Source organism: Alligator mississippiensis, chromosome 8 (genome assembly GCF_030867095.1).
Source record: "Alligator mississippiensis isolate rAllMis1 chromosome 8, rAllMis1, whole genome shotgun sequence".
In the NCBI taxonomy this organism is placed as follows: domain Eukaryota; kingdom Metazoa; phylum Chordata; order Crocodylia; family Alligatoridae; genus Alligator; species Alligator mississippiensis.
Genome location: NC_081831.1, coordinates 12,446,778 through 12,473,637, shown reverse-complemented (window position 1 = coordinate 12,473,637; position 26,860 = coordinate 12,446,778). Strand labels below are relative to the sequence as shown.

Sequence of the window (26,860 nt, the reverse complement as noted above, 5' to 3'; positions counted from 1 at the left end):
TTTTGGTTCCCCCCCCCCGCCTGCTCCCCTCACTGTCTGGTGGTGTTGGAATGACTTGCTTTCAATCTGTGCTTGTGCTCATTATGGGTCTAGATCTTATGTTCCTGAGAAACTAATGTATTTCTGGCAGCTCCTGGTTTTGTTGGTCTGTGTGCCAGCTGGCAAGTGTCCAGACATGAAGTGTGCTGATACTTGCTTTTGGTTTACTGGGAGGGAGGGAAGAAGGAAAATCATGTAAAGGGTCCATTGGCCAAACTTAGGTTTTACCTTTCTTTTCCCCACCTTCTCCTCTACCTATTTGGAATGTACAGATACTTCAGAGCCCACTGTTCTGTACAAATGGGGAACCAATTCTTCAATATATGGAAAAGGCATGTGGAATAAATCTGTGCAAAATAATGCAAAAGAATGGTTCATATTGATCCATTCCCTCACCCCCCCCCCCCCCCCCGCGGTCTCCAAAAGGTATTCTTCTCAACAGCTCTAGGGTGGGAGGGAAGTGAGTTTTGTGGTATCTGGAGAGTCTTCAGAAAATCAGTGGTTTTGTTCCATGTAGATGTTGTCAGTTAATTTTCTGGGCAGCTTAAGGAAGACTTAAGAGTATGGAATTTAAAATTGCATCATAGTATGCTGAAATGGCTTGGGTCCTCTTGCATTTGAGACTTCTGCTTTTTTTTTGTTCTTCTTCTTTCTTTTTCTTTTTACTTTAATGATCTATTAAGGCTGTCCTTTCAATACGTTCAACTCCCTGCATGTTGGAAATATATTTTACTTTGCAGTTTTGAGCTTTTGGATGTGCTTAACTGGGTCATCAAGATTTCTTCCTGTTCTTAACAGTAATGCCAGTCAGTCAGCTCAGCTCCACAATGATCTGTTCATGTGATTGTTTTCCACTAAGTTCATGTTCTTTCTCTTCAAACTTGAACAGGATCAAATGTTTCCAAATAGCTGATGCTGAGACTGCATTTTCAGTTCCTGCATGGGAACCATCTTTGGTGCTTGACTATAGAGTAGCCCTTTTGTGCAGGCAAGGGGTGAGCTGAGCAAAGGGCAGCAAGTCCTTCCTTCTGCACTTCCTTCTCCCACCCCTTCAGTGATCTCACCTGTATTAGCCATTCTGTAGTAGTGTTTGTACTGGCAAAGAGCAACAGATGGCTTGCTGAGGGAGGTGCAAAGACAAAGTGTTCCTCTGTTTTTGTTTGAAACCTTGTTTTTCTGTATGGAGGGACTATATCCTGCCCTTGTGAGAGGATGTACTCAGTGATTTAGCAAGTCTTTCCCATCTATCTTTTCTGGTCTGTTATGATTCTAACTTACAGGAAGCTTTCCTAGTCAACAGAGAATACATAATGCAGTCACCAGCTTTGTCTGATTCACTCCAAACCCTACTGTCTAAGTGTAAAGGTCTACAGTGAAGAGGCACTTAACATAGAGTTCTTGAGATAGCTTGACTGCTGTGCCAGCAAACTGGAGAGAGAGCAGTTTGCTTCGGGAGGTTTAAGTTGGGGGACCAGACTGGTAAGTTAGTGCAGCAGTCCTTTATAAGAAGGCAAAGCTGTCAGTAAGCCACTTAAAACCCATAAAGATATTACACTAAATTGTAATGACTTAAAAATCAGGAGGGTGTCATTTCAGAAGGAGACTGTGTGGAGATTCGTTTGAACAGATTGGTGGCTTGCTACTTCAGGGGGTTATACTCTGTCTTGTACCACTCTAAATGTCAGACTACCTTCCCAACAACTGCGCCACATATGGCAGCAGCTTGATAATAAGATGTGATTTTATTAACAGGCCTCCCTTAAGCATCTCTTCTCTATGCATCTCTGAGGCACATTCCCAAAATGGTAGTTTAACATTAACATTATTTTGTGTTTCTGGATCAGTATTGGGAAGAGACCTTTCAGCTTTTGTGTGGAATTCACATGTGGACTGTTCCAGGTTGGAGATGTAAAGCAACTTTTGCCAGCGTCTAGAGCAAGAGGAGTAACTGAAATCCTCTTTTAAATAATGGTTTCTTTGTCTGTTGCTTTAGTAGCCAGCTGCGGTTGCGCTCCAGGGTTGTCACTGAAAGCAGAACTGATTAATTCTCGCTAGTATACAGTACCCAAAACATAGTGGCTTTAGAGATGTGCAATTCAGGATGGCAGTTATTCCCTTCTGGCTAAATGAGCTCCTGATGAAAACCGGTGGACAAGTCAGCTTCTAACTTTGTAATATACAGAACTGCACACACTGCAGTCTGGTATGATTATCAGGATAAATAACAGTAATCTGAAGTTGTAACAATTTACCAACCAACTTTAGTGGAAACCATATAGCTACGCCTGCTGGCTTGTCTGTGAAGCCCATCTTTTTCCATGGCCACTTCAGTTCTCTCAGCTTTTCAGTGATGGTCCTTTACTACAAAAATCTGTCCACAGAACAGCTTTTGGCACTTTCATTGATCTGATACAGCTTCTTCAACATGCGTGTCAAGCTGCCACAAAGAGTAGGGTGCCTGTGTGCAATTTATTGACTGGCTGAGTGCTAAGAGGTCCTGTACTCCATTCAGTGGCATTTTTCTTTTTGTCTTTATGCAACGCTACGCTTTTTGAAAAACCTGATATGGTCCAAAAGTTCAGGGGAGATTTAGCACATGTTGGGCAAAACAGATGCGTCTTCCAGCTGCCAGAATCTCCCTGGCTTAAATCACGATTTGGTTGCTCTGAACACAGACGAGGAACAATGGGGAAGAGCTTTGGAGTATCCAGAGGGTTAATGTATTTCTTGTCCTTGCCCCTCCCCACAGGTCAGATGCACATTACTTTTGGCAGAAATTGGAAAAGACTGGTTTTAATGGCATTCATGCCTGCTTGGTCAGGACCCTCTGGTTTGGGTGAAGACTGGAAAACCAGAATACAAGAAATGGAAAATTAATGGCTCAGCTGTGTGTTTAGCTCTGCCTACATAAGCAATGAAGTGTGTGGCCTTTCTAATATAAATCTCTTGCTTTAAAGCTATCATCAACTGGTAGCTGTAATCAGAGGTCAAGAACTTCAGTATGATCAAGCAAAAAGCATTGGAAACTAATTCTGTTATGTCAAAGCCAAATTACTTCATTATTACAATGTTAGGTATTACTCTTCTTAACCTCAAAGCTAAAAACTTTAATTTGACATTTAGTGGAAAGGAAATGGTGTATTGAAAAGTTACTTCTAGCTGATGCATTGATCTAAGCTGGAAGAGGTACAAACTACAATATTACAGCAATTACAAAAGTTCTGGCTCAGAACATTTTTCTATTATTTTAAGGCTCTAATATAAAATAGTGAAGTTGCCAGCTTTCCATATTTAATTCACCAGCTACATCTAAATTTAAAGCAAGCTATAGTTGGTTGTTTTTGTTTTGTTTTTTTTTCATTTGAATTCCCAAAACTGGATGGCTTGAAAACTGAGTTGATAGACCTCTAAGGCCAAAGCAAAAAAAAATGAAATACCACTTCCATCCTGAACAAGGATTAGTACACAACTTTGGCATTGCAAGAAATTAGTTGCAAGTTAACTTTTGCCAGGCTTGCTAGTATGCGATGCAGAGAGCAGTATGGGTGGCTTGACATCTCTTCTGAGCTCTGGTGTTGAATGACAAAATGCTTTTCGTGGTTTGACAGTTAAAACCCTGCTGTTAAAGCAAAAACAGGATTGTAAACAGCCTGTCAACAGCAAGCAACCCTCTGCAAAATTCTGAAGGATATATCTTCTTTGCAGTCAAAAGTGTGACTTCACTTGTGTAGATATACCCTCAACCAGCTCCTCTTGAGAACCAAGAACAGTGTACCTGCTACAGTGGTATCAGCATGAATTGCAAAACTTATCCAAGATGCTAAGTAAATACAGCTGAGCTGCCCTACCTGAGCTGTTACAGTTATTGAAGCTAGTGAGCAAAGTTGAGAATTCTTCATTGCAATGGTTATATATAGTGACATCATGTAGGTCCACATCAAGAAGCACAAATTGTCGCCTCCTGTGCAGTTTCTACCACCTGGGAGTTCACTTGCTAACCAGTGAAAACTACTTATGATTTCTTTTATTTTGCATACCATGGTGACCCAACAACCAGATTTATGTTCTCTATAGTCTAGAAATTAATTCTTACACTAATCCTTCTCCTTTGAGATTCCTAATGGGGTCCAGTATTCTTGTGAATCCCTTTTCTTTGCTGTCTGAGATGTTATGAGAGTCTGTACGACTCTAATGCTCTTTATATCTTGTATTTGGTTTCTCCTGTTGAATTTAAATGCACAGATTAGGTGACTTGTATGCCATCTGCATTTCTGCACAGATCAGCACTGTGATAGTACTGTATAATTTGGTATGCAGGTTCTTATCTATAGCTTTATCCTACAACAGCTCTTGCTCTTTCGTTTCCTCTGCTGGCTGTGCAGCAGCGGTTAACATTATCTCCAAAGTTGGGCCAACATCTGAGTTAGGGTGTAAATGAGGAAGTAAATAAGATGCATTCATTTTAAATTTCTTTAGAAACTGGGAAAGGGAATTGAAATGAGAGACTTCTTTAAGGAGGAAGATGTGGAATTTACATTTTCACCGTTCTTCTTTGCTTATGGTATAAGGAAAACAAAATACTGTTCTGTGTTTTATTTTAAATGTTAACTTCCCTTTTAAGTGGAATGGTAGTACTGACCATATTTTAAAATCCGTGTTTCAAGCTTCTGCTTCCATTGTTTAAGTTTTAGCCGATCATTTCTGCTTCATTCCCAAGCCCTATTGCTACCTGTTAATGCTTAATGGTCTCATCTTGCAAGTTAGTGTGTTAACTTTGATAGGAGATGAAATCTTGTAGCATCTTGCAGGATCAGGTATTAAGTATAGAAGGAAAATGTGAACTTAACAGTGGTGCGTAGTGGATCATGGGCTCATTTTTTAATGTTTTATGAAGGTGTGCAGTGCTATAATCGGACAATTCCAGTGAATAGTTTCACAGATTTTTTTTTTAATGCTGGTTTTGTATATGACAAGCCAAACCCATGCATGAAAATAGAACTACCAAATATACCAGTAGAGTGAAGAGTACACTGAACAGTCTTCACAATGGTATATAATAGGAATATAATGGCCAGCATGTAATCTGAAACAAAGATGCTAGCCAAACATACTTTCTGATAAGTTTCCAGATATATTTGAAAATTGCATTTTTAATCCATGTGTTCATAATTTTCCTCTGCTTGTAGCCTTTTTTTATGGGCAGTGGTTGAAGCACTGACCAACGCATTTCAAATCCTATTTTAATTCCTTTTAAAATCTAAATGATGAGGAAAATGCAAGGGAAAAAATTGTTAACTGAAGGTTATTACTTCTCTCTAAACGTATGTACCTGTTCTTGGCTCCTCTTCCCTTCTAAGCATTGGTCCCGTGATTTAGAGAAGCTTCTTCCTGTTGAAACCTAGGAAATCAGTCCATCTTTAGACTTGCACTGGGACAAGTAATAGTGAATTTGAGGGGGGAAATACAGAATTTTAGGACCCCTATCTTTGTCACTAACCCCTGGATTAATTTTTTATAAATATTTCCAGTGTTCAGGTAGTACTACCCTGTGTACATAAAATGTGGAAGGGGAAAATTCAGATTTACTCTCCTGGTTCCTGCTGAATTTTTGGTTTGCTTCTGATGTTCATGTCAGTGAGCACACAGTGTCATTGTGAACTGCATATTCTTTCCCTGGCCGCAGCTAGAGCTCGTGCAGCAAACAGACAGCATTTCTTTCAGTTCAGCTAAACCTATAATTACACTGTTACTCTAAAACCTCTCATTTAAATAATTTGTCCCTGGAATTCATACTTTCTGCAGTGAGCCAAGCTACTTCTTGTTTCAACTTGTGCTAAAACTTTACAGGTTTAATTGTAATGTGGGGTGGAATCCAAACTGCTCGGTTATGCACAAATATTCGCTTTGAGGCAAAATGAAATGACTTCATGAGTAGGTGAACCTGCTGGGTCATACACAAATAATAGCATCTAGGTTAATCTAGAAGATTTGTGGTAGAAGCTAGTCAGCTCTTTGGTTTGTATGAGAACAGCACCATGCCATTCCTACTGAGCTTGGGTAGGTTTTTTCCATTGAAAGTCCTTCTGCACTGGCACTTTTTTTTTGTATACTGCATGCTATTGGGTTCTTGACTTTGATGCTAGTAAATATGAAACTGGCATTTTAGTAACTCACTCTACTTTTCAGTTACTGCTATTACAAATGAGTTTAAGGCCAAGTTGAGTTACAAACAGGTATTTTCTGCATCTTTTATCAGATAAATCAAATGTCTAACCATACAGTTAAAATGAACTGATATCCAATATCAAGGTACATGAGGAAGGAAGTTAAATTGAGCATAAGATTGCAGGAAATTCTCTATCTTCTTCTATATCGTGTCCCTGGAAAGCATCACAAAATGATGGATTGTCCCTGTGCACTCATACAGTGTGTGTATTGTGCGATTTTAATTCTCTGTGGTGGTCTTAATAGCTCTGCTTGGGGAATAGTGCTATTTAGGAGTATATCCTACGGTCACTCGGCAAACAAAATAGGCATATGGGAGGTGGTAGAGAATCAGAAGCACATACAGAAGTTTTGCACAGGAAGAAAGAGCTTAGAGAAGCACAGAGATGATAATGGAAGGGAAGTTTTAATGATGATAATAATGACAACTGATAACTAAAGCTGTGTATATAAGTTCTCATTGTCTTTTTTTTTTTTCCAGCCACCTGCACCCCCACCATTATAATTTATTTTTCCCCATAACCTTGTATTCACATACTTTAATCTTTATGAAATGAGGTTCACTGTAATTACTTTATCAAGGTTTGACTTGAGACAGAATATTTACATGTATGTTGTTTAAAGTTCATGAAGCTAATTTTAAAAACAAAGAAAGGAAAAAAAAATAGCTTTTTAATGTTCATGAAAAGAATCACAGTGAACTGAAACCCAGCCACAGAAGAGATGCAGCGTAGATTTCGTGGCCCTCCCCCCCCCCCCCCCCCCCCCCCCCCCCAACACACACCTGTCCACCCTGAAGCTTCTTTTTTACCTGTAGTAAAACAGTATTTTTGCCAAAACCACAGTTTTCTTGCCAACACATTTGGTTTCTGAACAGTTCTCAAACTGGCAGGTTTCTAAACTCAGTGTAAATGCATATTGGCTCTATCTGTTCTATCCATTTGAATGGAATTCAAACAGGCTGAACCAATTTTAAACTGTTTTGTCAAACATTTTTTCTTCCCATTACATACAGGGCCTGGTATGTCTCGGCCCACTTCTGTGACTGCTTCTCAGGTTGAGAAAGTAGCTTTCTCTCCCTACCTGCTCCGTCCTTTAGTTTTTGCTACCACGAAGGATGCAGATTTCTATAACATGGAAACTTATTGACTAGGAATTGGACTGAAGCCACTGAAAGTGGGTTTTTTTAGGATTGCTCATTGCTGACTGGGTTTTACTTAAAGCAGTGATGTAGAAGGAAAATGCTCTGTCTCCCATTACTGTTCCTTTAGCCACTCAATCTCTGGTAAGATCCTAATTTGATGTTCAGAAAAAAATCTTTAACCCTGCCAACTATACTTCACACTCACCAGTGAAGCATACACTCCCACAGAGTCCACCCTTTCCCCACTGTCTTTCCAGCAATTACATTCACTCAACCCATTAAAACAAAAGTTTGAAAGGAACCTACAATTAAAGTTATAGCTCTTATCTTTCTGTGAAGTTTCTGGCTTCTTTATGTTCTCTATTCTTTCATTGTCACATCACTTCTCCTTTGTATGGGGAGCATGTCTTTCATTTCTGCAAAACTTCATGTACACAGGGGACAAGCTTTAAATAGTAATGTTATGTAGTATTAACATCTCATGGAGAGTGAATCTTTGTGGTGGGGAAAGAAACTGGACAATTTCTTATTTTGTCAAAGCTGGAAGCTCTCAAGCATAAAAAAGCAAATATACTGACACTGCAGCTTCTAGAGTCTGTAGCATTGGAGCAGCATGTAGTGTTTTCTTTGAGCACCTTGCACTGAGGATCTGGATTTTGCTTTTCATATTCTTACTGTGCTGTCCAATTTTTATACATCTGACCTAGGAGCAGATTATACCTGAACGTACAGCAAAGGGTGAAGCAAATGTATTTGCAAGGTTTGTAGCAGAGAGAGAGAGAGCTCTTTTGATCTTTGCATTGTATTTGCATTAGCTGCTCTCCCTACATCATTTTTAAATAGTGCACTTGTAAAGATGGGATAGCTCAAGAATCTGCGGAGATCCTTAGTTAGATGATCCCCTGTAAAACCTAGAGGCCTGAAATGTAGCCCTGTAAACCACTCTAGTTTGTCTCCGTTAATGGAATCATCTGTCTTCTATAGAAGGATGACTTTTTGTTCTGTTTTGCCACTGATTAAATGGAGGTCTGAGGTGAAGACTGCTTTTTGCTTTTATAGCTTTGCCAGAAGGAGCCCAGCTTCCAAACAGCTGTTTGAAACTTCGATTAATTGGATAGCTGTATTTTCAGGGAGGCTTTATGGATGCATATTAGCGATGTTGCTGGAAACCAGCTGGGCCCAAATGGCATCTTGTTGTAGTGCCAGATATGGGCTGTCTTTACTGTGTCTAGAAAAAGGACAGATCCTTCTGTCAGTGAGTTACAGCAGTGAGGATCTTTGCTTGTTTGAGCTCTTCTCAGAATTCAATTTTGTAAAACTGTCCCCACAATAGCCTTGGAAAATGAGGGCTTGCAAGCGTATCCACATGATGGCTTCTATTTTGTTGTTCAGGAGCTATTGATTATGACCCCATTCAGGCCTTCTGGAGGGCCTGCAGTGATTTAAGCCATTGATCTCCTGATCAGAATCTGTGAGTAGGGCAGAGCTTGGTGCCTTCATGTTGCTTAGGCTTACAATGGAAAGACTGTGCTACTGTTAAGTGTTCAGGAGCTTAAAATTAGCCTGTAGCTGAGTAATATACCCTAGGGTGTCAGTGACCTGCATTAAGAGAACTCTTCCAGGTTATTGCAGCGTGGCCATGAAGGGATCTATTCTTGTGTGTTAATTTGTTCTTGAACTGGAACAGTTCCACTAATTTGAGATGCTAATTAGGAGATGGTTTTAGCTCTGATCTTTTCCATAAGAATGGATACCTCAGTTGTCTAACTTAATATTCTGGGACATGTTAGTGCTCTTGGGTATTTCATGTCTTCATTTCTGCATTGCTCATGTAAGGAGACTTTTTGACTCTTGTCCACATGTTTTGTGGTCCCAGGCCTCTCTAAAACAAGTGGTGGCTTTTCTCTTAAAGGTTTGTGGTGTTGCTAATAATGTGAAACTTAACGGTGCATGTAAATATTATGTTCTAAATATTGACATTCTGGGATTGTGTTCTAGTTTCACATGTGTGACCGAATATTTAGTTTAAGAAAATTATTTCTGCAATGAGAGAAGAAGAAAATTTCCCTTTTCTTCCACACGTTTGTTCACTGTTTTTTCAAAGTCTAAGGAAAGTAAGGCAAGAATTTTTATTAGGGGTGCACCAATAGAGATTTTTGGGGGCTGACACAGATAGCTGATACTTAAGGAGGCATATTGGCCAATACTGATCCAATTTCTGATACAGCTGCCTCCAGCTGGTAAGTCCATTGTGGTGGAAAGGGTGTGGGGAGGGCAAATCAACACCCCTCGCTGTGAGAGAGGGGGCAGGGGCAGACACTGCCCAGCCAGGGCAGGGTGTGGGATGGAGCTGTGGCTGTGGGGGTGCAGCTCCTGCCACTGCTTGCATCCTGGGGGGGAGGGGGTGCCCCTGGATTTGTGTGGGGCAGGCGGGCTGCAGCGGCAGGCGGGCTGCAGCTGCAGGCTGGAGCCAGTGCTGCATGGGGCTCTTCTTGGCAGGTCTGGGCTTACAGCAGGCACCGGCGCACTGGGAAGGGGCTGCAGCCAGCCCAGATTTTGCCGCATCTCTGCTCCTAGTGCTGCTGCCACGCAGCACAGCCGCAGCTCAATGCCCCACCTCCACCCACATGCCAGGAAGAGCCAGGGTTGTACTGGGTGGCTGCCAGTGGCAACACTGAGAGCACAGCTGTGGTGAAATTGGGGGTGGCTGCAGCCCCCTCTCAGTGCTGCCAGTGCCCACTCCGAGCCCAGCCCCCAGTGAGAAGAGCCCTGCACAGCACCGGCTCCAGCCTGCAGCTGCAGCCTGCCCCACCCCACACAGATCCGGGGGTATATGTGCCCCTCTTCCCCCTCCTCTCTCCCTCCCGGGGTGCAAGCAGCAGCAGGAGCTGCCCCCTCCCACTAGCTGCGGCTCTGACCTGCACCTGCCCCCTCCCTCACTGGGGGCACTGATCTGCCCTCCCATGCCCCTTCCCCTTCTGACTTACCAGGTAGAGGCAGCTCTGCTCCTTGCTGCCTGAGTGCTGGGATGTGGCTGTGTACAGCACAGGTATTTATTGGTCAAATTATCGGCCCCATTGGGCCAATATCCAGTGCAACCAATTTTCTTTATATTGGTACTGATCCAATATCAGACCGATTTGTATCAGTGCACCTCTAATTTTTATCCTTTTTTACTGTTTCCCCTCCCCCCCCCGTCCCGTCCCCCCCCCCCCTCCCCCCATCATAGCGAGTACCCGTGACTGTCTTGGCTCAATCAGCAGCATGAACTGAGTTCTGCTGCCTGCACTAATGGTAGCCCAGTGGGCAGGTTCCATATTAATGTTTCTTACTTGTAAAGAATTTTTGTTCATGTCCAGCTATATCTTATTACTCTTGAAATGAAAGCAGAACTGTAACATAAGGGAAATTTTCACAGGCATCTGCTTTAACATGTGAGTGTCAATCATTTCTAGCCCCCTTTTCCTCCTTCCCTCTCCTAAATGTAGTGCATTCAGAAGCTCCTGTGCTATAAATTTCCTTGATTATTTTTTTTTTTTTTAGTGGATCTGATGTTCAGTTGATATGCTGGAGTCCTAGTCTTTTCATCTTCCAGGTTTAAGATGTGGACACTTGCACACTTTATATACATCACAATGACATGTTGATGTATATAGCCTGTTATCAATGTCTAGAGAAAATTTCTCCTGCACAGTTCTCTGTCTCTGGAGAGGGAGGGCAGTGGCATAAAACCTCTGTTCTCCTAGACTTCCAGCTCTTTTCTGTACCTCCAGCCCCTTTTCTCTGGCACCTGTAAAGGCAGCCCTTGCTGCTCCCTAAGTGCTTCTTGGTTGCTTTAAACTTTGTTTGAAAAAGGGGGTTATTTAGGGTCTTTGGAATCCAGTTTCTTGTTTGGGCCCTCCCATTTCTTCTCTTCACAAACCATGCATGGTGTTTCCCAGGCTACGAAGAGGTATGTACTTTTTTTATAAGAACTGATCTTTCAACATTTGTTGGAGGTTACTGCGGTTTAATATTTACACTGAGACTTCTGTACCCCACCTCTTTTCTCCTGTGCACACTCAGAAGCAGGTTATATTCATCGGATGTGCTACTGGGTCTCCAGGCGGAATGAAACCACAGCCCAGTGTCTAGAAAAGGAACAAATTAATTGTTGTTTGTGCTGGTGCCTGTGTTTCTCTCTGTAGGTTTGACTAAATCCACATTTCTAACTAAAGCCCTGTGTATAAGTTCAACCAAAACTGTGCCAAAAGATCATAGGACTCTGCAAGGTCTTTTTTGTGTAGCAAGTTGAAAAGCTGCTGTGGCAGCTTTCTCTAAATTTAAAATGGATTTTTTTAATTAATTCAAGATTAAAATAAATAATTGGCCCCGTAGTCTTCATACATGTGCATTGGATATTGAGTACAGTGTATGTCTTGCCTCTTGCTTTTGGACCTCAAGATGCTAAAGATCTGGATCAACAGCACATGATTGCATTATAGAAGGTGTTATGGTGAGGGATGCTGGAAGTTTTAGCAAATACATAGGCCTCTGAGACACATGGCTAACAATATTGTTTGCTAAATTTGTCCTGCTCAGGTTTCATAGATTCATAGATGCTAGGTTTGGAAGGGACCTCAACAGATCATAGAGTCCAATCCCCTGGCTAGGCAGGAAAGAGCACTGGCGTCAGATGACCCCAGCCAGATGCCTATCCAGCCTTCCCTTAAAGACCCCCAAGATAGGGGAGAGCACCACCTCCCTTGGAAAAAAGAGTGTCTGGACATCATTGAGAAGAAATGCATACCTCAGATGTAGTTATTCTGACACTCCATAGACTTGGGAAGATGCTTGCGCTGGTTGTGCTTTGCATAGACTTGGGAAGATGGCCTTTTCTTTGCAATCAAAAGCGCTAGAAACAGTTATACCCAGAGCATATTTCTGTGGCAAGAGGTAGATTTCCCAGTAAGTTCTTTAGCTGCAGAATACACAGGGGTCCTGATTTTACATTCTGGATCTAACCACTTAAAGCTTGCTGGGTTTTTTTCTTCTTATTGTAGGGTTTCAGCATGTTGCCTTAAAAGACAGACTGTGCATGCGCACACTCGCATGCTAAATTTGGATATGGAAGACTTTCACTGTATCCTACATATTAGGGTTTGATTGTAACAATTTTTGCCAAGTGCAGAGGGCCTTGGAAGCTGAGGGGTAAGCAAGAGAAGCACATTCCCAGCATCTCTTGTGACCTCCTTTAGTGGTGCCTTGAACTTCAGACTTGCAGTACTACGATCATCTTGTAATAAGTAAGTGTGACTGCGGGCTTGCTGCTTTGTAGTTCTATCCATCTCTTAAAGCTGTGGCACAAGAATGTGGCAGCATTACCATCTCCTTTGAAAGTAAACCCTCGCAATGCCTTTTTCCAGTAGGGCATCTCTTACTCCCTTTTGCTCATGCAGTGTAATGTTAGCAGAAAAGTCCATTGGTATTTTACAGTAAAGTGTTCTCAGTTCTTCCAGGTTGTATCTCATTCCCAGTGTAGAGAACCAATATTCTGTAGCTGATTTACGTGAACAGCCCAGCCCCTTCCTGTCTTATTAGATGTATACAATTATCCTCCCCTGTAAAGATTTGGGAGCTCTCTTGTTATGTCCAGGCCTATCAGTACAGTGTTAGAAATGAGTCATGATCATTATATTTGATCTAATCCCCTTGTATGTGTCTTGATTTTTGTGTGAACCTGGCTGAAGAGGAAGTGGAAGTAGTTCTACGGTGACTAGGTAAGAAGGACAGGAACTGTGCTTTAACTGTTCTGTCATGCTCTGAAGAACTGCCAGGATAAGTGGCAGTATGCTTCAGCTCCTTCACATTGCTAGACATAAATTAGCCAGTAACTGCTTTAGCTGAGATGTTTTTGCTACATATAATGCATGAACTTGCACCCTACAGGACAGGAGCCAAAATGAGAAGTTCTGCTATGGTTACTCATTGGCCCCTGGGCTTCAAATTGAGGATGTATTTAAAGGCGCATGCTGGAAAGCTGGGTTTGTCACACCAAGGTTTCGCATTAACAGTCTGCATGTAGCATTAATAATATTCTTGTCTTTCATGGATTTCCGTCTTTGTGACCTATTCATATTACAACCAGTGACATTTTGTAACCAGTTATGAATATTTCTGGCTCTGAACAAATGTGGTTCACATACAACATGGTTAAAAATTAATTGGGATAAAAGCCCTAAGAGTTTATTGCCCCATGTTAATAGCCTAAACTAGCATATTTTTACCATATTGATTACAGGGAGATACTCTGGTAGCATGGCTGGGATACTTTGACAGAACTGGTAAAACTGGTCTGACGACCACTTCCCCTCCGCTGTGCTGTCCTGCAGTGGGGCTTCCCAAAATGCATTGCTTTGTTTGCAGTTTTACATATTTTTCTGGCAGAACGAGAAGGATAACTGTCTAGAACACACTGCTACAAGGGTAGCAAGGCAGTGGGCAGTGATGGCTTTTAAAAAAAAAAAAAAAAAAAATCTACTTCTGGTTACAAACCCAATCTGTTAGTTGAGGGTTGTGCCTGCAGTTGGTTACTAAATAGCTGTGGCTATACCATGAGTGGGCTCTGTGGGTTGAGATGTCTTGTGACGTGCATGCAATGAAACTGCTTGTGCAGAGCAGGTCTATGAATGTGGCTAACTTCTATTACCATTCAAGACGAGGAGATGAGTAAGAAGTTTGCCTTTCAGTTGTTTCTTCCTTATTAAAAAATGACATGATCATGAGGCTCTTTACCTTTTTCTTCATTCCTCCATAGGCAACTGTGGAGTACACGTTACAGGCTGCAGTAGCAAGAGCGTTGTGGCTACTCTCAACCATACACATTATACAGGCTTTCGGGGGGGGGAGGGGGAGCTGTGATTACTTAGCTGGCTGAACAGTTGCCTTTGAATAGTGTCATCTTACCAGAGATCTTGTTTGAAGTCTGTATGCAGTGAATTAACTCCGGTTTCCCTCAATGAATTTATTTAGCCTAAAGGCACCTCAGCGTTTGTTTAGCACTATAATATAACCTTGTTTTTTCATTGTTTCTTCCCTAGTTGCAAGTTTCTCTAACTAATAGCCAGATAGTTTTCACTGAGGGAGCTGAGAGCCATCGTTCAATATGTGAGGTCATTTTATGCGACTTTTATTGTTTTGGCAAAAAAAAAAAAAAGAAAAAAGCCAGCTGCCTTATGTGCAAAAGATAAGACATAGGTGGTGCCACCCTGCCTCTTTATTCTCTAATTTTAAATAACAATCCCCAAAATAGCCATTTGGTGAAAGAGAATGAACTGCCACCTGTTCTGCTTGATCGCTTTGTCATTGGTGGCCGCAAGTACACATTCAGTGGTGACAGTCATTATTTTAGTGTTGCTTAACTGCTTTGTAGTGAGAACTGGTAAACGGTGTCCAGCTGGGTAAAGCCAGGTTGTGATGTCTTAGTTCGCTGAGCTAACTATGGTAATAAATTACGGATTTTTTTTTCTCTGTTTCCAATTAAAGAGGAGCGATGTTGACAGGGTTGCCAACTCCGTGTAAATTTGCAGATACTCTGCTTTATCTAAAAACAAAACAAAAGGCTAAAAATACCTGTCTGTGAAGGTCTTTTAGAAGAATGGAGCCATTGGTAACAAACTAAACCATGAGCTTGATTGAAGATCTGTCATCTGAACAAGGCTAGATGTTGAAGGACAGACATCAGATCAGTGCCATTCACTACCTGAGTAGGAGTGCAGCTCAGCACCCTGCAAGAACCTTTCCCTCAGGGCTTTGGGGTCCACAGGAGCATCCATAGGGCATCCCCTACCCATATGCTGCTGCCGCTGCCCCGTAGTCCTCCTGAAACACCGCTGGGTTGCTGTAGGGCCATGTGGCCCTGGGCAGGACTGGGAGGAGGTGGTGCAGCTGGAATGGAACTGCAGGGCTGGGCTGGTAGGGGGAAGGGAGAGGTGTCAGGTCAGGGTCCATGCTTGGATGGGAGCATCAGGGCTGAGGGGCAGCACGTGCAGGGTCAGAGGGTACTAAACTGGGAGTGAAGTGGGGACAGCATGGTATAAAACCATTACTGCAGTAGAGCAGGGTTGTCAACTCAACCAATATATGTATGTACTGACAACCAAGCTTTTTTTACTATGGTTGATGTTAAACACCTAAATTTAAACCTGGTTCTTATTACTGCAGTCTAGGGTCTGGCAGAAGGATTACATTTCCATTGTGTAAAATTTGTCAGAAAAAAAGTGTTTCAGTAAAAGGTTTTCAGATTGTCTGTGAAAAAGTTATCTGTGGTTAACAACCCTGGGTGTTGGGTAGAGTAGGATGTCATCTGTGTTTTGTCTGACATTCTCCAGCACGTGATTTTTTTTATTTTTTTTTTTAATTTAATACAAAGCCAATGAGAAATGTTGTGGAATTGGAGATGCCTGGCTCCATCAGGCATTGACTTCTGTCAGAATTAATCAAACAGGCAAGGATCTGGCAAAATATTGATTTACTCAGGGTAAATGTTGAAAGGCTACCTGTTCTAGGAGATTGGCCTCCTGATCTTTCAGTTTTCATGCTTTTTCCATCTCTCTTGAAATGAAAAGATTAGAACTGATTTAACGGTGTGTGGGGGGCAGATTACCCATAATCTTATTATTTTGATCTCATTACGTTTAGGCTCCTATATCGGAGAAATGGCCCTGTATCTTTAACCCTTTCCTCCACTGCAATGAGCAATTACTTTCCCTTTACATAACATGGCTCACATTAAAGAAAAAAAGTAAAAATAAGTCATATTTCCAAAGTGAAAAGCTTCTTCAAACTCTCTTCAGTGAGCAGGGCACCTGAAGGTGACTTGTCATTAACTCCATATCACCCAAAATAGTGCAATAAATCGTTAGGGGGTGCTAAAGGGATGGCATAATCTTTCAGTGTAATCACTTTTTTTTCTTCTATAACATTTGTTTCAGTTTTCAGCATGTTTCTGTCAAATCTGAAAACGCTGAAAATCAGAATTTTGTTGGAGAGTTTTCAAATTTAGGTCTATAATAAGTGGTGTGTTTGGTCTTCAGGTCAAAGAGATGGCAGACCAGAGATTTTTTTGCTTGAGACTGGTACTTTCATTTGCTGGATCATTTTCCTATTATTGGATGAAAAAGTGGGTATACTCCAGACTTCACAATGAAATAGTATGTAATCTCACTTCAGTATATCCTGAACCACTGCTTCGTCAATTCTAGCCTCTTTCATTTTGGTACTTAGAAAAAAGGTAGACTTGTAATTGGGGGTGGAGAGACATGTCTGAGTGAATACTGTTCAAAAAAATTGCAGCGCTTTTGCACGCTCTCGTGCTCTTCCATGCCCGCTGCATAACTACTTTAATGTGACTGTGACATCTCCTTTAGCAGGGTTAACTTCTAGGACTTGATTTGAGAAAGAAATAGTTTAACTTTGTTCTGGGCTACTATGTTTTACTGCAAACACTCTAGTGCAAACCTTATCAGGTGGACTTCCAGGTTTACAAGAAGCCTTTGTCTCAAAGCTTTGAAGAAAATTCTGTTCTTTCTGGACAGTCCCAGGTATTGGTTATGGAACAAGCTGTCTTCTACTCAGTCGGACCTGAATACAGAAGGAAGGCAATTTAACAAAATGAGGATTGACTAATAAAGTTTGTAGGTGGGGGGGTAAAAGTAACAGTAAGATTCCTTGATTGCTTCAGAAGTCTAGTTTTTACTGTAACATGTATTAAAACATACACAGGGAACTTGTTTAGCATCAGGTATCCTTATAGATTTCCAACTCATTTCAATCTGACTTTCTTTTTCTTTTGGAAGAGTAGTAGTTGCCTTTTCATGGTCTGTTTCCATTGTCAAGGAGCTGCTGCTGATGGATATGTTTATAGGCTTTAGTCTTAAGATTTAAAACTTCAAATGCAGGGTTGTGGGGGAGGGAAGAGCGTTCTCTTTTTCACCACCTTGGTTCTCTATTTCTTGTAGGCCAAGTTCATTCTAAAGAAAAAAGTTCATTTTATTGCATACGTTAAAACACGTTTTTCCCATTGAACATAAAACAGTTCTTCCTCACTATTGCTCACTAGATGATCCTTGAATTCCTGTTCAACCCTATGGTTGAATAACTTCCAAGCCACGTTTTGCCTGGAGTCCACTGGTTAAGTTAGCTTTTGGTACCATAGAGTTAAATATTCTGGCTTGGAGAGCATGAGAGTAAGAGCCTAGTTTAGTCCAATGGCAGGGCAAGGTTCTCCAGTGATTCCTGGGACAGCCCTTTATTTTCATAACTTGCACTGTTTTCCTACTGTTTAGAATAACTTTAAAAACTTGTTTTCTTATAAAAAATGTTGCTTCTATTGTGTATTCACACTGGGTGGTGGTGATTTTGTTTTGCTTGTGTGAGTGGAGTTGTTGGCAATGTTTTTAACTTGCTCTTAGATAAAGTACAGTATTTGTTTGTTAAATGAGAGGTAGGAAATTGCAAAGAATAAAGAATTGCCTACTAGCCTACTGATAGTGTGCCTGTTCCATTCTGCAGCTAGCAGAGGCAGATGAGATAGTGATGTATGGGGACTTGACACGAAACAATTTACTGAGCAGCTCTAAAATGTCACAGGAGAAATAAGATTTGAGCGCTTCACTAATTTTGGTATCACTTGAAATAAATAAATCAAAGCCTTACCTCCTTAAAAAATGAACAATCCTGCAAAACTCTTAATGTAGCTTATTCATTACTACAGAAGAGTCGTAAGTTGTCATGTCCTGCTTGCAAAAGCAGGAAATGATGGTCTGCAGCCAGTTTGCCTAGAAAGTGTGCCTTTAGAGGACAAATATAGGGACCCTGCATCAACTGCTAGTGAATGGGACTTTGGAAGTTCAGCACCCAAGAAGGCAAGTAACCACTTTAATTTGCCAAATTATGTGGGGGGTTTTCAAATAACCAGCATAAGTTTTGCAGCAAGAGTATCCATATAGTCATTAATTTTATAAGATTATTTTAGTTAAGGTATTTTTTCACCAGTATCTTAGTTATGATTTAAGATCTAATCTTTAGTAGTTAGTGTCTCCAGTGTGTCTGTTGTCAGTGTGTTAGGTCAGATTATTGCTCATCTGTGTCTGGCTTTTCTCCATTGGTTTTTTTGCTAATCGTGCGGCTGATGCCAGTCTGTTTCACAGTTTCCCCAAATGCTTCAGATATAGTTGGTGCTGCACTTTCTGACAGCAGTGGTGCTGCTTACTGGGTTAATTGTTCATGGAGGAACTTCTTAATTCCCTTTTGAGTGAACTGATATTGCTCTGCAGGGATTGCCTGGAAAATCTTGTATAGCCTAATTTTAACAAAAAATGCAGCTTTTGCCATTCTCCCCTCAAACAAAGTGATCTTTCAGCCAGGCTTCGCTGAGCTTGATTGGAAAGGAAATTGAAATACATTGGGGGGATTTTTAGAGACTGCAGGTCAGGGAATGCAGTTCCAATGGCGATAGCTGTATTTAGAGTTATTGAAGCTGTAAATCCTTTTTGGTGCTAACAGGAAATGGCAGGCTTCGGTTTCATTGGCCAAAATGATCCAAGTTCTCAGCTCCGATAACTGAGCAGAATAGTGATGACACTTGGGGCAGCTGTCTCTAGGTAGTGGAACATGGGCTTTTCCTTCCTGAATGCTTTCAAATGCTGTATGTATAATTGTGCATGCTGTAGGGATTGACCAAAAAACATGCCTGGTATTAAATGTGCAAGAGAATAAGAAAGCTCCAGTGTTTAATTGCAGTTGAAAGTCTCATCTCAAAACCCTTTGCTTTGATAAGTTGGAGTCTTATGGTCTGTGTCTAATGAAGTCTAGTTTTTAGCCACTGAAACAATAAAGTGCTAGTCTTCCCCATCTGTGCATAGCTGCAAATCAGCGTGTAGGAGGAAGCGGGGGGGTTACTGATTTACCATGCCTGTTGATGAGGTGTCATTTAGAGCAGCAGTTCCCAAACTCTGGCAGATACCCATCACCAATTTAAAATGATACAACCTTAAGTACCACCAGCAAATTTTTGTCATGTAAAGTAATTATAATAAATATGTTAACACAGACCACTGGTAGTAGTGTACCACAGACTGGGAATCTCTGATATAGAGAAACAAACCAATCAAGAGGACTGAGAGCAGGCCTATCACTTGCGCTATAAACCAAAGAGAGGTGCTCTATCAGTCTACCCCTTCTAGTTGTGATGAACTAGATCCCACCCCCCAACATGACACATGACTTGTGTGCAAGACAAGCATTTTTGTTCTCTGTTCTGAGGGAGACCTTCAGCTGTCTGCCTTTGGGATCAGGACTGACCCAATTGGGTAGCTGACCTGGAAGGAAGTATCTTTCCTTCCTAGCAGCAATTAGAGGTCATGGCTTTCAGAAACATGAATTGCGTATCTTTGTGTGGAGCTTGGAAGAATCGTCTTGGCACTCTCAGCCAAACAATCAACCTATCAGTCCAGAAGAAAAATGTGTGGGCTTTGGTTGACTTCCCCCTCCTACCAGTTATGTCAATATTTTCTTCCACCCCTCTTCCCCAATCATAAATTCTCTGTGGAGCACTGCTACTGGACAGTATGTTGAAAGTACTGGATCCTTTTCTTGTCTGTTATGCTTTCTCCCATTCTAATATTAGCGGGGGAGAAATTGGCATCTGTCACATTCTGCCTCCATGCACCTTCCCTCTAAAAATTCCTGCTGTTTGATCTGTCCGCTTCTCTCATTTTTGAAGCAGCAGTACTTCCTTGGGCCTCCCCACTGAAGACTTCTTAGTTCATTCAGTTCAGTGCCTGAACAGAACTTTTGCAAGTGCAACCGCTAAAGCCCTGCCTAGTCAAACATTTGTTTTATGGAGTCTTTGATGTGTAAGAGCTACAGAACAAGGCTTCAGCCTCTGCTTTCATTTTCTGAAAAGTTCAGCTTCAAAACCAGAACTATGTGCATGCCTGTGTGGCGCAGTCACCCTGAGGACAGCCAACCTGGATCCATTTTAAGGAGGAAAAAGGGGTTTCCTCCCTGGGAGCGCACATCAGCTGTTCCAGTGTAGTTGTCCACTATTATACCGGTATAGATGGAGCCAAACTTCTGTGACACTAAACCTGTTTCACTGACATTTCAGGATTTGTGCAGGCATGTTAGAGGTCCTTGAAACTAAAAGTTTTTAAAGGTAGAATACGTGCTGAATTTAGGTCTGTGTTCATTAAAACTGGCACCGTAGGGATGTGCCAGTCACTTAGAACTTTTTTAGATCTACAAAATTAGAAAAAATGGCTAGAACAGACCTCCAGAGGTCATGTAGTCCAACCCCTGCTCAAGTCAGGATTATCCTTCCTTAAACCATCTCAGACAAATGTTTATCTAACCTGCACTTAAACTTCCAGTGTTGATTCCACAGCCTCTCTGGGTAAACTGTTGCAGGGTCTAAGCCAGGGGTGGGAAAAATATGGCCCGTGGTCTGGATCCGGCCTGCCAGGCGATTTTAATCTGGCCCATAGGTGGGCACCCACCAATTTTAATTGTATCCTGCTTAGCCCCCTGCCTGCCCCTGCTTCACTCAGCATGGGGTTGAGCCCTTCCCGCACCCACCGGGGCAATGTGCTGCACTTACGTGGGAGGGCCCTGGCCAACACACAGCTTCTGGGTGGGGGCCGCTGCTGCTACTGCCTGAGGAACTGCTCGGCTCCTCATGTCCCTGCTGCAGTATTCTGGGCAGCAGGTAAGGAAGTGGGGGTGGCAATGGGAAGCTGCAGCTGGCGGCAGGGAGCAGGGCCAGGCTGCCTGCTTCATCACAGGGGGCTTCCCCTACCCCCACTGTGCATAGCTCTGGCCGAGTCCCAAGAGCTGCATGTGAGTCTGGCCCCGCTTTCTGCTGCCACGTGCAGCTTCCAGAGATGTCTGGAGCCACGTGCTAGCTGGGGGCTCTGCTCTGCCGGTGCAGGCCATGAGCATCCTGAGGGCCGGCCGCCTGCTGCTGCTGCTGGTGCTGGGAGCTGTGCCCCATGGTGGGGAGCGCACCCCACTCTACCCACACACTCCCCCACACAGACAACTACATCCTTTCCCACACCCTCCCCACACACAGCCACCTACCCATACACACCCCCACATGCCACAACCACACACTCCCCCCACACACAGTATGCAAGAGTAAGGCTGTATTTTGAACTATAATGCAATTGCCTCTATGTACACTGTGCAAACACACAATTCAGGACAAAAATATATATTTTTAATAAAATTTGAAATACTAAAAATAAAACATCTACTGCAACATATGATTTGGTATTTTTCCAGTTCCAAGATGGCAAACTCCCCCCCCCCCCCCCCCAAGTACTTCTGGGGACAAGGGGAAGGACTTCTGGTGGCAAAGGTCAGAGGTGTGGGAACTTCCAATCCCAAGATGGTGATAAGGTAGTGGGGCTATCCTTGCGGCCCTCCAGCTGAAATAATTGCCCACCCCTGGTCTAAGCACCCTCACAGTTAGATAATGGAAAGAACTTTCCAACTTAAACATTCCTTGTTGCAATCTGTAGAACCATAGGGTTGAACAAGTTCAAGGATCATCTAGTCCGGTGGTCTCCAACCAGCGGATCTTGATCCACCGGTAGATCTTGGAGTCGATCCGAGGCTGGGGTGGGGGCTGAGTGCCAACATGCATGCACATGTGCACCCCAGCCAAGCAGGTCAGTCCATGGGGAAGGGAAGGGGGCTAGATCTAAGCCCCCATGGTGAGGGCCAGTGCCGCAGAGGCAGGAATAGGGGTAAGTTGAATGGGGCTTCAGCCAGGTGGCACTTGCCTGCTGGGGAGGCACACCTCCAAATAATATTTTCTCCCTCTGCCTCGATCTGCACCCCCCCTTCTCTCCCCACAGACTTGCCTGCTAGGCAGGGCCATCCCTGGGAGGCAGGGGTTGAATCAGGGCGACTGCCCCGGGCCCCACACTTTGAGTGGGGCCTCACAGAGCCGGGCAGAGTGGTAGCTCCACATCCAGCTGCTTGATGCCTCCTCTCCCGGCGGCCCCCCCCTCCCCTCCCCCCCCCAATGCTACCAATGGCAGAGGCAGCTTCTTCAGGTCCGGGGCCTGTGGGATTGGAGTGGGGGCAGGGCCCCACACCCTGCTTGGGTCACCTCTGCTGTTAGGTGGGGGAGGGGAGGGGTGATGACAGTTTATGGTAGATCTTGGGTTGCTTTTAAATGCCAAAGGTGATCTCCTACTTAAAAGGGTTGGAGACCACTGATCTAGTCCAACCCTTTGCACAAAAACAGGATTCACCATTCCTAAACCAGGGCAAATAGAAGCCTGTCTAGACACTGCTTGAAAAACTAATTTCCTGTCCTGTCTCTCACAGCTGCAGAGCAATTGATCACCATCCTCTTTAAAGCCAGCCTTCTGGCATTTGTATTTTGCATTTTGCACCCTCTTTTCTAGACTGAATAATTTTAATTCATCCGACCTTTCCTTATGCCTGTCTTGGGAGACTGAGCCCCATTTTGGGTACAGTGCTTCAAGTGCAGGTCTCACCAGTGCTGAATGAAGTGGAAGAATCATTTCCCATAACTTGCTTATGACATTCCAGTAAGCTACTTTGCTAGCTTTTTGGTAAGTGTTGACTCATTTGACTTATGGTCCACTATAATCTCCAGGTCCTTTTCTGCAGTACAGGTACTCTTCACTTAACGACCTACCTGTTTAACGACCGCGCAGACTTACACCCTGCTCTCCGAGCAGTCGGTATTGTACGAAACGTATTGTGGAAACGGCAGCGCGGCATCTCAAGCCAAGGCACGCAGTATCAAGGGGCAGCTGCTCGCTTATCGACCAATTCGCTTAACGACCTAGTCACAGGAATGGAACTCGGTCATTAAGTGAGGAATGCTTGTACTGCAGCCTAGCCAGTTGTTCCACATTTTGTATTTTGCATTCGATTGTTCCTTCCTAAATGTAGTATTTCACATATATTGAACTTCATTCCATTTCAGACCCTTTTTCCCAATTGATTAAAGTCATTACTCTAGACACTTCAAAAGCCAAGAATGCAAGTCTTATTGGCCCATTAAAATTGTTTGTGAACTAGCTCAAAGAAGCATTTTGCAAATATGCCTTCAAACAGTGGTCATGAGGAAGAGACGGGGGCTAAGCAGTTGGTCCAGGATCAATGACTGTGGTTAGATTACATCTCAAACTTTTCCTGACAGTCTCTCCTCTGCGTGTACCTACATGTGATCGCTCCCCCGAAATGCATGAACAAACTTGGACTTTACTCCATAACGTGCAATATAGTATTTATGTTTTAAATGCTTACAGGCAGCTGGAGCATGGTTACTAGGAAGCACCTTTCAGGGAGCCTGATGTCACTCAATCATAACCCTCTCCAGCTGAATAGGAATTTACCTTGTATCCATCATTCAGCCCTTCCCTAGAAAGAGGGTGACTGACAGAATAGGGGAGCAAGTAGAGCAGGGGTGTCCAGCCTTTTTGAATGTGGGGCCGGATCATGAACTTTTTATCACCCAATGGGCCGGTGAGCCCTATTCAAACACCCTCTGTCCTGGGCCAGAGAGACCCTGCCTGTGCAGCCCTACTGCACCTGCCTGTTACTGCAAGGTTCATGGTAGCTGCTGGTGGGCAGGGGCAGGAAGGACCCATCCTGCATCCAGCCAGCTACTGCCCCAGAGACTGAAGGGGAGAAATAAATAGCACCACATCCCCATCCCCTGAGCAGCACAGCCTCACGAGCCGGCGCTGCCCAAGGTGGGGCTGGAGCGAGGTGGCCGCTGCACCGCAGCCCTTCGCCTGCCCACACGGCCCCGCATACCGTGGTGCCCGTGCACGCAGCCCCGGCAGCCTTAGCGCTGCGAGCTCAGAGCGCGGGGTCCAGCAGACGCTGGCTCCCCTGCCTCACCCCGCAGAAGTCATGCCAGGACCCCGCCTGCCAAGGACCCCCCCAGGGCTGTCCTGTCGACTGCCTGCGCCAGGTGCTGTGCCTCATTCCCACCCCGCGGCCGGCGGGTCCCCAGAGGCGGGCGGGATGCCGGGGGCAAGGGGCTGAGCCGGAGAGAAGTAAAAGCAGGCGCTGTCCCCAACTCGTCCCATCAGGCGCGACTGGGGCAGCCTTGTGCTGTGCAGTCCTTGGGGTGGCGGGACCTGGCTCACGTGATGAGCCCGGCCCCACGGGGGTGAACAGCTCCTCTCCCCTCCTCCACCCGCCTGTCCTGAGCGAGGGACCTTGGGCCTCAGAAAATGGCTTGGCGGGCCACATGTTGGACAAGCCTGAAGTAGAGGGTGTTTCCCTGGAGCATCAGGCGTGAAGGCTTACTGGATTGTTTTGGATAAATGCCATTTGAAATGCACTTGTTAAGAAACATGAGTCTGTGGCACATGTGGAATGAAAGAGAAACATATCTTGATCCCTGTATTTTTTGGTGGGGGCAGATCAGCCTGGGGAGAGGAATGCTAGGATATGTGAAAAGACATTTGAATCACTGAGTGATGTTTTAAGAGATATTGGCCACTGCTATATCTATTTTTCTAACTGGAACACAGGCATGGTTTAATTTTGTTATTTAACCATGTGACTGCTTCTCATGCATAAGAAACATGCGGTTTAGTGAGGGTGAGGACCTATAACTAGGAATTCCCAAGTTCTCATTTTGGTTTTGCCAGTCACTGAATGACTTGAGGCAAATTGCTTAACTTGCATCTTCTTCCACTTTGTAAAATAGGGACTTCAGATTTGCTGAGGTGTTTAAGAAGTGTAAGAACATTGCATTAGGCCCAAATCCCAGAGGATTAGCAATAAAGTGGTAAATCCTTAAGTGTTTTTTATCCTGTATAATGAGGATGGGCTTTTTTCCACTTCATAAATCTAGAACTTGAGTATGATTTGTGGACAACAATGCATGTATGTATGCCCATGTACACTTTTGGGCTAGGTACAGACAGTCAAAAAGCCTGAGGCTGAATCGATTCAGCCTTTGCAGGTTAGTCTAAGATGCACAGATATTAAATTGAAACAGAAGTGAACAGACACCTTTGATTCAGGAAATGCAGCCATAGGCCTGTAGTGGTTCAAGCCAGAAGTTGGGGGGTGCTAGAGTATGGCTGTCTGGCTCTGTGTTCACTTCCTCTTCCTGCTGCCCCTGAGGTCTCTGGGATTTGCAGTCCAGAATTATAGGAGCAGGACTCTGCAGAGTTGCTCATCCCTTTTTCTTCCTGCTTCCAGATGCTTCTGGGATTTGTAGTCCACAGTTGCAGCCAGCGGTAAGTTTGAGTGGGAGAAGGGGTGTTTAACACCCCCCCCCCCCCACCCCCTTCCCTGGCTCCAGACCTCAACTGGGGTTTGCCTGGGGAGAGGGCAGTCGTGTCCGTCCCCCGCCCCAGTAGACTGACTGCATCCACAGCCAAACTTCCCCCTTCCCCTCGTGTCAGCCAGTCCTCACTGCTCTCGCTAAGGAGCAGAGGGGTGGGGCCAGCCCTGCCCTTTGGAGCAGACAGCACTGTCCAGCCCAGCTCAGGTCTAGAAAGCATTCTGGGATGCTGGGGGACTGATTTAACTTGAACCAGGAAGGGATCTGGGACAGAAGTTTCATAAACTGGTTTGACCCAAATCAGTTAAGTCTGATCCAGCATTCAATCAGGTTTATCTTAAAGCAGTTTCATCTATTTTGAAACTGGTTTATGGGCACTGAGCTTCTGTTTTGTTACTTACAGAAGATGGACAGTGAGCTCTTTTTTTTTTGTTTCCCATTTCTGACCTGCTTCATTTGTATTGCAGTGTAGTAAGAGGCCAAGTACTAAGACTGAATTGCCACTGTAGCTGTCTTATGCTGGTCGTAGACCTTTGTCCCCCACTGTCTCAACTGTCCTATTTCTGACACATGCCACCAAGTGTTGGCTTTTTGTGACTGCCAATACAATTGCTTTTACTAAATGGAAATTGCAAAATGGAAGATTCCTTACTCTTGTGAGTTGCCACAAGACTACTGTTAGTATTCCTGCAGTCTCGTCTCATGAACTGGAATGGAAGTGTAAAACATGCTTGCTGGAATGTTTTTGATAGCTGTTTCTTTTTTTTTCTTTTTTTTCCCCTTCTGGCAGAGTGACTTTCATCCTCCATTCCTCAGAGGTTTTGCCAAGAGCGTTTTACAAAAGCATTGCCATTTCATTAGAGGCTGTTCTAAGAAGTTATGGTCAGTTGTGCTTGTTTAAATATTCTAAAAACATGTGATAGCAAATATGTTGTCTTTGTGTTTGGTATCCATGCTTCTGAAGTTAAAGGGACAGCTGGATGCAGCTTGCACATTCTGGAAGGCACAGAAGTTTTCTGGGTCATTGTGCAAGTAGCAGGTATGTTCTCTTCTGGAAACCTGCTTTTAAATCAGTTAAGTTGTACTGATTTGTTTGAAATCTCAGTGTAGGG

The 26,860-nt window shown here is 43.6% G+C and overlaps 1 protein-coding gene across 2 annotated transcripts in view; it reads left to right on the top strand.

Moving 5' to 3' along the window:
• Positions 1 to 26,860, top strand: part of GRB2 (growth factor receptor bound protein 2) — a 64,667-nt gene that overhangs the window by 10,029 nt on the left and 27,778 nt on the right. The window contains exon 1 of one of the 2 annotated variants that reach the window (XM_019494393.2): positions 26,610 to 26,630. The exons of the other annotated variant lie outside the window; for it this stretch is intronic. Coding sequence (XP_019349938.1) covers positions 26,628 to 26,630 — 3 coding nt within the window. The 5' untranslated portion in view covers positions 26,610 to 26,627. Of the gene's footprint in view, positions 1 to 26,609; positions 26,631 to 26,860 lie in introns of those variants that run through there. 2 annotated transcript variants of the gene reach the window in all.